The sequence below is a fragment of the Macrobrachium nipponense genome, chromosome 7 (assembly GCF_015104395.2).
Source record: "Macrobrachium nipponense isolate FS-2020 chromosome 7, ASM1510439v2, whole genome shotgun sequence".
NCBI classification, from domain to species: Eukaryota; Metazoa; Arthropoda; class Malacostraca; order Decapoda; family Palaemonidae; genus Macrobrachium; species Macrobrachium nipponense.
The window spans coordinates 25,484,979-25,499,699 of NC_061109.1; the positions used below are offsets into that span (position 1 = coordinate 25,484,979).

The 14,721-nt window shown below is 36.8% G+C and overlaps 1 protein-coding gene across 3 annotated transcripts in view; it reads left to right on the forward strand.

Annotated features, from left to right (window-relative positions):
* LOC135217132 (uncharacterized) overlaps positions 1 to 14,721 on the forward strand; it is a 374,498-nt gene that overhangs the window by 336,881 nt on the left and 22,896 nt on the right. For all 3 annotated transcript variants that reach the window (XM_064252839.1, XM_064252840.1, XM_064252841.1), the window contains 2 exons: positions 3,018 to 3,139; positions 3,317 to 3,515. In XM_064252839.1, coding sequence (XP_064108909.1) covers positions 3,018 to 3,139; positions 3,317 to 3,515 — 321 coding nt within the window. The remainder of the gene's footprint in view (positions 1 to 3,017; positions 3,140 to 3,316; positions 3,516 to 14,721) is intronic.

Sequence of the window (14,721 nt, forward strand, 5' to 3'; positions counted from 1 at the left end):
TTCTACAATTGTCTATTTGACTTAACCAAGGCGTGGGTGGGCTGGAGACCAGTCCTAGACATAAGTGCTCTCAATCACTTCCTAAGGGAGACAGTGTTGAAGATGGAAATGAACCAGTCATTCTTGTCATCCATTCACCTTGGTGATTGGATAATTGGGCATGCAAGGTTCTTATTTCCATATTCCCATCCACCTAGACTTCAGGAAGTAAATAGTGGTAACTCTCTCCCTCTGTCTTGGCTGGAAGTGTTAAAAGTGTATGTATATATCTTTAAGGGTACTACTACATTTTATGATAAAATAATTTACAGTACTAATTTTCAAAAAATATTAAGTTTACGTATTAAAATTAAATAATAACAATAAATTTTCTCTCTCTCTCTCTCTCTCTCTCTCTCTCTCTCTCTCTCTCGTCTCTCTTTCCACTCTCTCTCTCTCTCTCTCGTCTCTCTCCCTCCCTATGCTCTCTTCTATCTCGCTCTCTCTCTCTCCTCTCTCTCTCTCCTCTCTACCTCTATCTCTCTCTCTCTCTCTCTTCTCTCCTCCTCATCTCTCTCCCTATCTCTCTCTCTCTCTCAGATATGTTGATGTTGCCATTCTCTTCTCTCTCTCTCTCTCTCTCTCTCTCTCTCTCTGTTATTGGCTGTAAATATATATATTTTTAATGGTAAAATGTTTAAGATGACTTTGAAATGATATTGATAATCTCAAAGATTAATACAATAGTAGGAAAGTAATTTAAGGTATATTTGAAGTAGGATGTTATTTAAGGTATATATTTGGTATTTGAACTTTCAAGATAGGCAGTTATAAGGGTTTATAGTGGGTTCCAAGTATTTGTGGGTTTTAACTATTCTGGGGGGTGGGGGGTGTCTGGTACTCATCCCCCTTGAATACAGGTGGTCCACTGTAAATTCAGTACTTCAGGATACATTTCCTTGATGGTCTTTATATTTTAATGTCTATTTGATGCAGTTGATTTTGTTAGTACATACTGTCTTGGAATATTGCTCATAAAAACTTCTGTAAATAAACCCCACAATGATTATCATAAAAGGTTTTAAAGATAATAAAGTGGGAACCACCAGATTATGGATGAGGAAGTGTTAGAAAGATATAAAATTTTAGAGACAGATAATGTGTAGTTGAGGAGGGAGTTGAACAAGACCTGCAAAGAGATCCAGGTAACTATGGAAATAGGAAATACTGTTTATACATACTTGCTTATCATGCGACTTTTGAAGCCCTGATTTTGGAGCTAATTTTAATGGGGTTGCATCTTACATGAAATATAAAATTCCTGTATGTAATAGTCACATATTAGTATCGTATGATAAAATCCAAACATAATGGATATGCATCTTTTGCATGGATCTTTTAAAAAGCTATGCTTTACTTAACTGCATTCAATAAAATTGTATGTATTTTCATATTGCTATTTGTTTGTATTATAAAATACAAACATAGCAATCAATGTTTTGGTTTGGAAATCAGCTGAGGGCAATTGCGAGGTAAGTTTGTTTTGCTGTGTGGAACTCAAATCAGAGCAACTCTCTTGCTTCTAGTTAGTGCAAATGAATCTCAAGATACTCTATTTATATGAGACCATGTTATATACGTTATACAAAGTGCATTCAAGTGGAAATATCGCTTGAAAAGTATCGTTTGTGAAGGAAATTTAGTTATTTTTTTTGTTAGTAGATGGCACTGAGGGCATGTTTATCGCATAAAAAAAAGTCAACAGGTTCCATTCGATATTTTCACTTTATCAGCAGAATACTAAAAGTTTTACGTTTTTATCTTTTTATTGGAGTGGAAAAAGTAAAATGTGTTCTTTCATGCCCAATAGTTTTGATTAAAATACGTTTCTCTCATTGTTTACGGTTGAGTTTGATGGTGCTTTACAGAAGTTTGCGAGAGTTTCATCCATGTTGCTGATGCAAGATAGTAGTCGTTAGCAGAACAACATTCTTTCCTCAACTTCAGCTAAAATTTACAGATTAAATTTAGCAGTATATACCCTTGCCGATCTTTTATATTCATAGTGAGTAAGGATAAAAATATACCAGTCCTATTCTCCTTAATGTCATTTGTAACATAACTACGGTAATTTTTTACTATTGTACGATGGTTGAAATGTAAGCAAAAAGGCTGTTGTTATCAGTTTGGTTGTTCATAGCAAATAAGCTGCTTCTGGCTCTATGCATTTTCAAAACAAGTATGTATATCATTACTAACAATGCTTTTGGCATTCTCTTTTACTTTTTTAAACTTAACTAAAAGATGGGATAGATTAAGAGATGGAGGAAAAGGGGTTAGCCTAACTAAAATAGGAATAGATAAAGAGGAGGAAAAGAGGTTAGCCTGTTGTTATTTGGTCTCGTAAATTTAACTCACATGATGTGTGAGATACGTGATCAAATCATTTTTTAAGGGTGAAAATTTGGGGGTTGCATGATATGCGAGATCGCTTTTTACGCGAGTATATACGGTAGTTGAAGACCTGAACCTATGGTGGGGTGGTCAGAAAGGAAACAAGAGAAAACATTGAGAGAGCTCATGGCTCAACCCATAAAGGGGAAAGCTGACATAAAAACTTAATGATAATGATAGACCATTGGCAAATCAAAGCCCCCTCCTCCTCTTGTGATTATGTAGAGATGTCTCAGTTTCAGAATGAAGTTTCATACTGAATAAGGAGTCTTAAGAACTGTTGGGTTCTTACTCATTTACAGGGATATCTCAGCTGTAGGATAGTTGGATTTTTTCCTTTTTTCTTTTACTTCTGTAAGCAGTAATAGAAGAATGGAAAGCTGTTAGGAATATTGTGGTAACTTAGTGACCATGTTCATTAGTCTGCCAGTCATTTCTTCAGTTTTGAAAATTATTTTAGCTGAGGAAAGCATGTTTCAAGCATGAAATTTCTGTTTATTCAAGTTTGGTAATCCCATATAGTAGAAAGGACATTGTTTCTTGTTGTGTTTTCTTGTATTTTGAAACTGAGTTTCAATTTCCAGGTGGTAGCAGTGTACCAAAGGCTTCATGGGAACCAATTGCTAGTATGAATGAACACAATTACAAGTCACCTTCTAATACTGCACTTCAAGCTCAGCAGAGTATTGGGGCTGCACTATCACAGGTAATCCATCTGATGACATATTTTATTGGTAGCCTTTTACTTGTAATGAAGTAATTTTATCCATTTGTTTAATGAAAGAACAATCATGTGATATTTTACTACTTGGAGAGGTTTTGCTGTGTAAGTGTCCTAGTTTCATTAGCATGTTTTTAATATATATACATGTGTATGTTGCAGTTGAGCCAAGTCCAAGGGACCATCAATAATTTACATGAGACTCTGCGCCATGAACAAACGCAAATGATGGTCCCACAATTACTACCAGAATTGCCCACACCCAGTCTCCCATCATCATCTGTCTCTCATCTACCTGGTGTTGGTGTCCAACCTCTAACCCCAATGACTGCTTATGCAGGATTAGGGTCATTAACTTTAGGTAAGCTTTCATGGGCAGTTCTGAAATTTAGAGTTACTGTGTTTTAAATTTTGGGATTTTTTTTATTTTTGTTAATGCACAGGTTATATGTATAAAAAATGCTAGCAAAATACAAGAATTGAAGATTTTTGTGAAAATTGAATACCATAGTCAGTAAGCCTCTTTATCATTAACAAAATTTTTGAGGTCATTGATCCTGAAAAACTGTTTGTAACACAAATGAAAGTTTTCAAACAAATCCAATACTTTTATGTATGCCTAATATGTTCAACAAGATCACCATTCTTTAATTCTGTCAGACAGAAGAAAAGATAGTCTCTCAAAACACACACCCTCCGAACCCTCAGGTATATATAGATAGTAACAATGGCTGGTTTTCAAGAAATTATTGATGATTATTACAGATATTTTCATAGTTTAATTTTCAAATAAACATTTCCTTAAGGGGGCTGGTCGGCTAATGCCCTTTTTGAAGGACAGGACTTTGACATTTATACCACTTAATAAGGTGACTTGGGACATCTCCAAACTGCATATGATTTTTGCTTCTGACCTTCAGTTTTGTGACACCAGGGTGATTTATCCAGAAAAAATAACCTATTTTTCAAATTCTATCTCCTCCCTTAATACTCTATATTAATGCGACGTACGCATTTCAGAGATTTGCGGGCGCGCTGAGGGATAGGAAGAATTTTTTTTTCAAAAATTCTCCATAAATATAAATATTGTTCTAGAGACTTCGAATTTGTTTCAAAATGAAGATAAATGACTAAATATTACTAGACCGTAAGATTTTAGCTTACAATTACATTTTTCAACCATTTCGGTTGAGTCAAAGTTGACCATACGTAGTTTTTTCCTAATTATCGTATTTTGTATGCAAATACTTCGTAAATGAGAAAAGCTACAACCTTCAATTATTTTTTGTTGTATTGTTCATGAATTTGCGCACATTTTCATATATAAAACTCTATAAAAAGCCTAATATGAAAAGGAGCAAATATTAGGATAATGCGACATACGCATTTCGGAGATTTGCGGCCGCGAATCAGCGCGCAGAGGGAAGGAAAAAGTTTTTTTTTCTAAAATTCACCATAAATCGAGATATTGTTCTAGAGACTTTGAATTTGTTTCAAAATGAAGATAAATGACTGAAGATTACTAGACTATTATGTATTTTGCTTACCCAAAAATACCAACATAAAAAAAGAAATATATATATAATATATATCCATAACTATATATATACCTATATATATATATATATATATATATATATATATTATATATATTTATATTATACATATAATATATAATATATATATGTATATAGATATTTTTATAGATATATTTATATTATATTATATATATAATATATATTATATTTTATATATATCTATATACTACTATATATGTGACGGTACTTACTTTCTTTGCAACACGATCTAAGGTACGTGTGCCGAACCAAACTGGAGGCTAAATAAAAACTTTGGGAAGAATTAGGTAACAAAGGGGTTCTGTTTTAGGATGGAGAAATTAATTGATATGTTTCTTTGCATTAAGTTTATTCTTCGTAGGGGTTCTTACACATGTTTTCCACCTTCTGAGTTACTGGGCTCTTGGACTGATAAAAACTTATTGGCACTTGTTGTAATTACGAGTCTATAGGCACAAGGGAAATTTACTGAGTATTGATTGTCACTTTCACTGTCTTGATTGCTTCGCACACCACACTTTTGCACCTGTTCTCTTCTGGGGATTCTTCTGTCCTTCTCTGTTTCACGGCCATGCCACTGCAGCTCTCCCCTCAGGCTCCCCACCCGGTTGTTCTCTCTCTTGGCTTCTCTGTTTTTTCCCCTTTTTCTCTGCTCCCTTTTTCTGCTTGCGCTCTCTCTGTCTCGCCTTTTTGTTCAGTTTTGTAAATCTCCCTTAGCCCCGCCTTTTTGGATTTTTGGATTTTGACTGGGTGTGGGCATTTTCTGAAAGACTTCTTGTGCCCTTAGTGGCTGCAAACATTATACAAGACCGCCTTCCTGTCAGGTCTTCTACAGTAATTCGTAGGCTTTGAATTTGTATACGCCTCCTTCCTTCATGTCCTGGCTTCTTAGGGGCGTATGCCTTGGTAACCTCATAGGTCATTCGTTGATACCCCTTTTGGGCTGTCTTATGACCAACACTCATGGCTTTTGATTCGTCGATACTAGAGGCCTATATTTGGGAGGGTGGAGCTTTTAAGAGTTTGGTACTTCCCTCTTTCTAACAACGGGTCATAGAATTCCTTTTTAACGTATGCCAGATGGCTCTCTCTGACCTGTTCACGAAGGGAACGCCGATTAGTCATAGGCGCTAATGAGAGTAGTTTCCAATTTCTCGAATATGCCTGGTAGATATCGCTCGTCGCCCATAATCTCTTGTTGGTCACTAATCGCTGTACGGACGAGGCTTTTTTGGGGGAGATTTTTTGTGAAAAACCAGATGTCTAATGGCTAAAAGCCTAATGTTTTGAGTAACAAAATCCCTTCGCAAAGAAAAGTCATTATCGTATTCCCTTTTCTCTTTTCTCCTTATTATCCGTTTCGTGCCTTTTTCTTAAGTATTATTAAGTTATTGTCCTTTGGAATAACGACACTGTGCCACACTGTTACAGTCTCGGCCCGCTACCTCGCTGACTCCGACAGCGTTATCTAAGCTGAAGCAAATATTATACCTACAAGAGGACTCCTAACTTATGCTTCTTGGAAATCATATTGAAACTTTAATTCAAAAAACATCAAAAGTGAATGTAAACATGAGCAAATCCTTGATTAAGTAACGTTAAGGGCAACAATCAAAATTGAATGTAAACATGAGTAAATTCTTGAGTAAGTAACATTCAGAGAAACTTAAAAAACTGAATATGAATATGAACAAATACTTGATTAAGTAATATTAAAAGAATCATCAAACTGAATTCAAATATGAGTAATTCACATTAAGAAACGTGAAACTGAATGCAAACAAAACTAAATCACCAAAAACAAGAAAACTGAAAGTTAAAAATACAAAGCCCTTAAGTCATAAGTTATATAAATGCATGGGTAGAAGCAAAAAAATCAATGGTAACTATCCAAGTTTACAGTACATGATTGGTTCCAGTCCTCAGTCCTATTCTATCTAGGTGGATATCGTCTTTCTTATGGAAAAATAAATTTCGTTCTTTGTTGACGACACTTGATGGCTTCTTGTTGGCTGTGACCTGCTGCTTGGAGACAAGTCCTGGGAGAAAATATCCTTGTGTATTTGTATGCAATAACAAGTGTGTCCTTGACTTCCTACTGAGATTTTGTGTATGTGTTTATGCAAAATTTCATTGGACATTCTTACTGTAATTCTGAGTAACCTTGTTCATTAACTATGTAACTTCACTGCGTTGATACTAAAACAAAATTGGCAACTCGGTTAAAGGAAACCGGTTAGTGGTTAATACCTTGTGGGGTTTCTTCTACTGTGACAACAATTAGTTAGTTTTCACCAATCAATATCTTGTTAGTAAGTTTTTCAACAACTACTATCTTTGTTAATGAGTCTTCATCGATTAATATCTTATTAGTAAGTCTGTTGATTAATAGCTTATTAATAAGTTTTCATCAATCAACATTTATGGATTTTGAACAAAATAAGTGTATTAATCGCCCCTTCAATAACTTAATCATTCTGAAACGAATTCTCGTATCTTAAAATCACTAATGTCTAACTTAACCCGTCTTATTTATGCTTTTACTTCTAAGAATGTTTCTTATGGAACGATTAAACTTAATATACGTTTAAAATTCTTATACTGCGCATTGAATCGTTTCCCCCCTTTACATACCCAAATATTTTCCCTTCAAGTCAAAAATAATTTGAAGTTAAGTGCACTTAACCAAAAAACTCTTGCTACAAACCGACTAATTAAAGTAAGAATTGCAACAATAAAAGATTATTCTAAGTCGACCGATGAGGTAAACTTAGCTAGCAATTAAAGAAATCAAATAAATACATGGGAATAATTGGGATGAATTAATGGGTTTGTTCTTCTGTTTCACTGAAAAGTGACTCTTCTATTCCTTAGTTATATCTAGTTCCTTCTTCTGGAATGTCTTCTGACGCGGTCTCTGTCATTTCGGATTCTTCGACTTCTTGGTTCTCTTGACCTTGTCCTTGTTTATCCAAAATTCTTCTTCTTCTAATGATTCAGCATATGTGGAAGGCATTTGGTTATTCATTTTTCTTAACCTTTATCTTAGTTCTTGTACGTCCTCACGACCTTGTATGGTCTGTTGAATTTTTGTGGCTAACTTATAATTAATACCACTTCTTACTTCCTTGCTTTTAATATAGGACTTCATCCCCCCTTTCTTGTAGTCTTACAGGCCTTAATCCTTCTTGATGCTTCTCTATCATATTCTGCTGGGCTTCTTCTAGATTCTTGTGCAATTGCTTGGGATTACTTAAAGTTTCCGATTCTTATATTCATGATATCTTCAGAGTAATTAGGCTGTATTGGCTGATTCAGCCATGCATAAGGTAATCTGGGTTTCATATCCCATCAAAGCTTTTAGGGAGTGCTCGAGTACTCGTATGATGCCTTGCATTTAATGATAATTGGACTAAAGGTAAATTGACGTCCCAGTCAGGATCCTGTCCTACTGTGTGACGTAATACGTCTAAAACCTTCCTGTTATTCCTTTTCTACTAAGCCATTACTAGCTGGGTGATAACGGCTGTATCGCTACCTTTTCTACCTTAAAAGGCTTTACAAATTTCTTGAACTAACGAGTTGTTGAACTCGGCGGTCCCATTATCAGAAATAATGAGCTGTGGGGCAGAATATCTGCAAAATATCTTAGCGAAGAGTGCGGTTGCACAATCCTTGGCACTTTACTAGTTAGTGGTACCAACTCTGTATATCTCGTGAGCGCGTCGAACATACTAGTATATTCTTATTCCCTTCCCTTTACTCGTGGTATGAGATTAGTGATAAGATCAATAGATATCTTTCGAAAGGAGGGTCTGTGGGATAGGATATTTCCCTAGTGGTACTTCCTTGTCTGTTCTTCCCTTGTAGCTGTTGCATGTATTGCAGCTCTTCACATAATTACTAAACATCCTTGTGAATTCCCTTCCAATGAAAGTTCTTTGGATTAATCTAATAGTCTCATCCCTTCCTGGGTGAGCTCTCATGTCATCGTCGTGCATTAGCTCAATGACCTTATTTCTTAGACTCTTAGGTACTAACCTTTTGTGCAGTACACCTAGAAATTGACCAAATGGGTCATATTCGTGACACATCCAAATTAATATGCCATCTATGTCCGTTAGTGCATCTGTGGGACATCCAACCTTCCTACCTAGTTCGGTTAATTCTTGTTGCTGTGTTTTCTTTCGTTTCTAACGTATTTGAACAGCCCTTACTATCTTTCATCTCTTTCTTGTTCCTTTATGAAATTTTGGCCGGGAAAGCTCCTCTGTATAATACATGGTGAGTACATTTACGTCATTGCACATTGTTTTTTTTTTTCATTCTTTTCTTCTTCTTGAATTATCATATTTATACTAATCACCTTGTGACACATATCTTGATAATGCATTTGCTACCTTATTCGTCTTCCCAGGGACATATCTCACCTCTATATCATAATCTTGGGCTGTCATGAACCAACGGGCTCTTCGTCCAGAAAAATTAGGGTTCTTTAGCATTTCTACTGCAGCTGAATGATCCGTGAACACGGTTATCTTGTAACCAAAAATGATATATCTGAAATGCTTTAAAGCGTCTATAATAGCTAGAGACTCGAGGTCTGTTACTGAGTAGTTCACTTCTGAGGGCTTTAATGTTTCCTACTGTTAATAAGCTATGGCATTATACTTATTATCTTGTCTTTGCATTAAACATGCTCCTATACCAATGCAGCTTGCGTCCGTGGCTAAAAAGAATTCTTTGCCAAAGTCTGGGAAGCTAAGTACTGGGGGATTTTGTGTTAATCTTTCTTTCAATTCATCGAATGCTTCTTGCTGCTTGTCTGTCATACAATGATACGTGTTCCTTTAAAAGTTCAGTTAGTGGTGCGGATATGACTGCAAAGCTCCCTATGAACTTGCGGTAAAATCCTGCTAAACCTAAGAATGACTTTACGTCCTTCTTGCACTGAGGTGTAGGATATTCCTTGATCGACTTAATCTTTTCGTCGTTTACTTCTACGCCCTTTTCACTAGTGTATGCCCAAGGTAGTCTATTTTCCTTTAAGAAGTACCACTCTTTAATTTAAGCTTCAGGTTGGCTTTCTTAATCTCTTTAGGACTTCTCTGACTAAGTCTATGTGTTCCTCTATGGTGTCTGTTGCTATTACCAAATCATCTATGTAAACAGTGTACGTCTTTGCCTAGTAAATCGCCCAAAAATTTTATCCATTAATCTTACAAAAGTTACCGGGCTTGACTTTAGACCAAAAGGCAATTCTTTTATACTGGTATCTGCCGTTACTAGTGGAAAAAGCAGTCAAAGGTTTTTTACTTTCTTCGTCTAGAGGAATTTGCAAGAATCCTTGCAATAAATCTTATAAGTGGTGAAGTATCTCTTGGACCTATAGTGGCGATAAGATCTCGCATTGACGGCATTGGATAACGGATCATTTTCAGTAATTGGTTCAATTTCTGAAATCCACAACTATTCTGTAAGTTTTGTCCCTTTTAGGAACTAGCAAAAGTGGAAAAGACCATGGGGATTTAGATGGTTCTATTATCCTTGCCTATTCATTCTTTGTACTTCTCTTTCAATGATCTCCTTCTGGAATGTGCTACTCTGTAGGCTGGTATGTAGATTGGCTTTGTGTTTGATGGAATGTCTATCTTGTGCGTTATTTCGCGGTGTATTTCCCAAGGTGTCGCCGTCTAGAGCGACTATATCTGATATTCGCACAATAAGTCTATGAATTCTTCTCTAACATGGTTTTCCTTAATGTCCTTTAAATGAGATCCTATCTTAGCTCTTCAGTTTTATGTCCTGAGCGTAATTTCATTTCCTTTACTGATCGCGGCTACCGTTTCCCTTTCTACAACTCGGATAGGTATGGAGTACAACTTCTGCTAGGCCTATCTCTGTACCTGGTGTTAACTTAACCTTTCCTCCTCTGTTATTCGTAATCTGTAACGCTATTTTGCCCTGTCTGACTTCGTGTAAACTAGAAGAATAATGTATTCCGTTTACTTGTGACCTTTCAGTAAGCGTGAGAATTTCCTTCCCTTCAAAAATTGGATTTACTGTACATTCTACCCACGTACTTTCTCCTGGTTTAAGTCTTAATTCCCTCTCTAACTTTGAATAAGTGCATTGATTTGATTCTAAGAGGTTAATGATCTGCTTGTGAACTTTCGTGATGCATTCTGGATATCTTCCCTCTGTCTTATCCTTCTTTAACGATACCTTTCAGTGTGGGATTCTCTGTAGTCTGGGTTCTTTTAATTAACTTGCATATTGGTATTCTAGAAATCTCACGACCGTTGTTAATCACTAGTTGTTCTCTAGGGGCATCAATGCCTATCCCTTGTCTAGCCATAGTTGGATAACCTATCAGCAAATGAGCAAAAGCTAATTGTATATCTCTGGCTACCAGAACATTTTCTCTTAGAGCAATTCTTCCTAGCTTAAATGGAAAATCTAACTGTCCAATTACGTGGATATCATTACCCTGGACGTCTGTGATTCTACAATCTACTGCTGTGTTCAAACTTAAGTGAGAAAAATACAACCGATACACCTTTTCTGACATTATATTCTTAGGACTACCCGTATCAAAGAATGTAATAATAGGTTTCTCTAGACCGACATGTGCAGGAAATAATGGTCTATAATTATATTCATTCCCTACATCAACTTTGCTAACCTGTGTAGCTGGGCTTAGCCTTGACATTCCGGACGTTCTCTCTGTTATAGAGGAAGATTCATTGTACCAGTAAGCAGAAAATTTCCCATTGCGTCGTCTGACATTGACTGAACTGGTTGATAACCTATACTTGCTGTTTGATTAGCATATCTATTTGGGACGGAATCTCTATTTCCTCTAACTGGGGGAGATTGACTATTGTTTCTACTTCTGCCTCTCGACTGAGATCTACCTCTAGGAGCTGAAACAAATTTATTTCTGCATTCTCGAGCACTATGTCCTGTTCTCTTATGGAAAGGACAGAAGGCTATCCCTCGGCAAGTTGCCCCCCCCCCCAACTTGGCATAATGTTCCTCTCTTCTGACAGTTATAACACGTGACTGTCGAAAATCCTCCTTGAGAAGATTTACCTGGCATCTTATTCTGATTTCTAGATGGTGTCCTAGATCTATTTGGACCTCTTTCCTTTTGTCCTATAACGACTAAAGGTCTGTATATAGGATTCCCTTCAGGTCTTTTACCTAAGATTTTTGTTTCCTCCTCTTCAATCTCTGCTACATCATCGGATGTCTCCCACTTACGAGTCATCCTTGCAATAACTTCCGTTGGCAGGCTTCCAATCATTATTGCTAGTCAAATATTTTTTAACATGACTCATTAGCATTTTTTGCTTGCCTCCTTCTACCTCTATCCAACCAATGTGGTTTCCATGAAGTTACCCCATTCATTCATATTGTTATACAACTGAGAGCTAAACTCTTGATAACGTCTTTCGTCTAACGTTAAATTGACGCACTATCCTTGCCAAGCTAGTAACTGGATCTCTTTCACCAACTGTGGAATAAACCTTCCTAAAATACCGTTTCAATTCTTCCCAATTCTTAAGATCTCGGTAAGTCTCGGAGTGGACGTACCGTTCTAAGTCTCCTCCGGCTTCCAAATCAAGATAACTCTTGGCTTCAATAAGCTTTTCTCTATCTGTCCCCGTTTATGCTATCTAGGCGTGTCCCAAACTGCTCTATTCCAGTTTTCTAAGTTACAAGCTAACTGACCATCCTTTCTTCCGCAAAATTTAGCTATGTGATTAATCACATGTCCCTTATGTGTTCCCATTACTGCTGCGTTCGAATTCGCGGACTGTGTACCTTCCGGCATGGTTAATTTCCTTGTTTGACTTCTCGTGAGCACAGGCGTTCTTACGTTCTGATAAGGAGTCGGTCTCTCCTTGACCATCGACTCGTTAATGGAAATTTTCTTAAGTACTGAGTATCATTAAAAGTATCAAAGTTATGACAGTAATATCCAGAAAAGAAAATAAATAAATAACAATAAACTGTTTTTTACTCTAAAGTATTCGATCACCAAAAAAAAAAGAATTTTCCCCCCCAGAAATATTCTTCAAGTCTTACGTTACCGGTAAGCGATTCTTAAATAACAACAAAAACCCTCTTAACAGTAACTGGTAAAACGATACTGAAACTGACCGTAAAGTGTAACGCTAACGAGAGACCTCCCGTGAATACCCTTGTTATCCTAAACAAACAAAATAAAAACAAGTAAACATTCATTCGACGTAACGAATAAAAGTAAAAAGCAAATACTAAAACAAAAAAAACAAAATATAAGAAATCATAAAACAACTAAAATCACAAAAATAACATAAAATAACACAATCAAAATTCAAATTAAAATTTAAAGTTATTGGTTAGTAAATACAAATGTTCGGGAAAAGGTCTTAGTAGCTGATTAGTTATAATTAGTAAAATGAAGAAATATAGAGTTTCGTTGCCAAAAAAAAAGGTTCAGTGTGAAAATCTTTTAATCTTGAAATACCAGAAATTGTCTAACTGAAATGTTAATCGCGTAATTTACTTTTAATAAAGTTTAATGTTATGTAAGTGTGGGACATTTATTTGGACTTAACTTCTTTCGTCGTCTTCGACACCCGGGTTTACGTCTGACAGCTTGCGTTCGCCTACCAGCGCGTTGAATGATGTGTTGGTTCCCCCTCTCTCTCTCTCTCTTCTTCTCTTCGGGAAAGGGGATCTCCTTCTCTCTCTCTCGATTGCGTTGACTGTTGCGTTTTCGGAATATGTTTTCTTTCCTCTTGATATATTCTTTACGCTTTCGATATCTTGTTCTTCTAGTGGAAGTTCTTTCACTGTTTTTCGGAGTGGAGTTTTTCTTCGCAAAGTGTGGGTGGCTTTTATTGTTACGACTCGATAACTGTCTTTGAATTTGGGGAAGCACTGATAACTGTCTTTGGGGGAGAACTTTCTTTTTCGAGTGGCGTGAATGGATTGAAATCTCTTATGCCGACACTAAACTTTTATTCCGTTTCGCGGCCGCTGTTTTTAACTGTCATTCGTGTCTTCGTATCACGTCGCTAGCCACCATTTCTTTACTGTCTCTTTTGTCTCTTCCTATCCTTACCGCTCGACATCAGTCAATCTTGTCACTATATCAATCTTTATCTCATCGTATCCCATCGCTCTGCCACCAATAAATCTGTGACGGTACTTACTTTCTTTGCACAGATCTAAGGTAACGTGTGCCGACACTGGAGGCTATACTTTGGAGAATTAGGTAAAGGGGTTCTGTTAGGATGAGAAATTAATTGATATGTTTCTTTGCATTAAGTTTATTCTTCGTTAGGGGTTCTTACACATGTTTTCCACCTTCTGAGTTACTGGGCTCTTGGACTGATAAAACTTAATTGGCACTTGTTGTAATTACGAGTCTATAGGCACAAGGGAAATTTACTGAGTATTGATTGTCACTTTCACTGTCTTGATTGCTTCGCAAACCCCCACTTTTGCACCTGTTCTTCTTCTGGGATTCTTCTGTCCTTCTCTGTTTCACGGCCATGCCCACGCAGCTCTCCCCTCAGGCTCCCGTTGTTGCTCTCTCTTGGCTTCTCTGTTCCCTTTTTTCTCTGCTCCCTTTTCTGCTGCTCTCTCTCTGTCTCGCCTTTTTTGTTCAGTTGAAATCTCCTTAGCCCCGCCTTTGGATTTTGGATTTTGACTGGGTGTGGCATTTCTGAAAGACTTTCTTGTGCCTTAGTGGCTGCAAACATTATACAAGACCGCCTTCTGTCAGGTCTCTACAGTAATTCGTAGGCTTTGAATTTGTATACGCCTCCTCTTCATGTCCTGGCTTTTCTTCGTATGCTTGGTAACCTCATAGGTCATTCGTTGATACCCCTTTTGGGCTGTCCTATGACCAACACTCATGGCTTTTGATTCGTCGATACTAGAGGCCTATATTTGGGAGGGTGAGCGTTTTAAGAGTTTGGTACTTCCCTC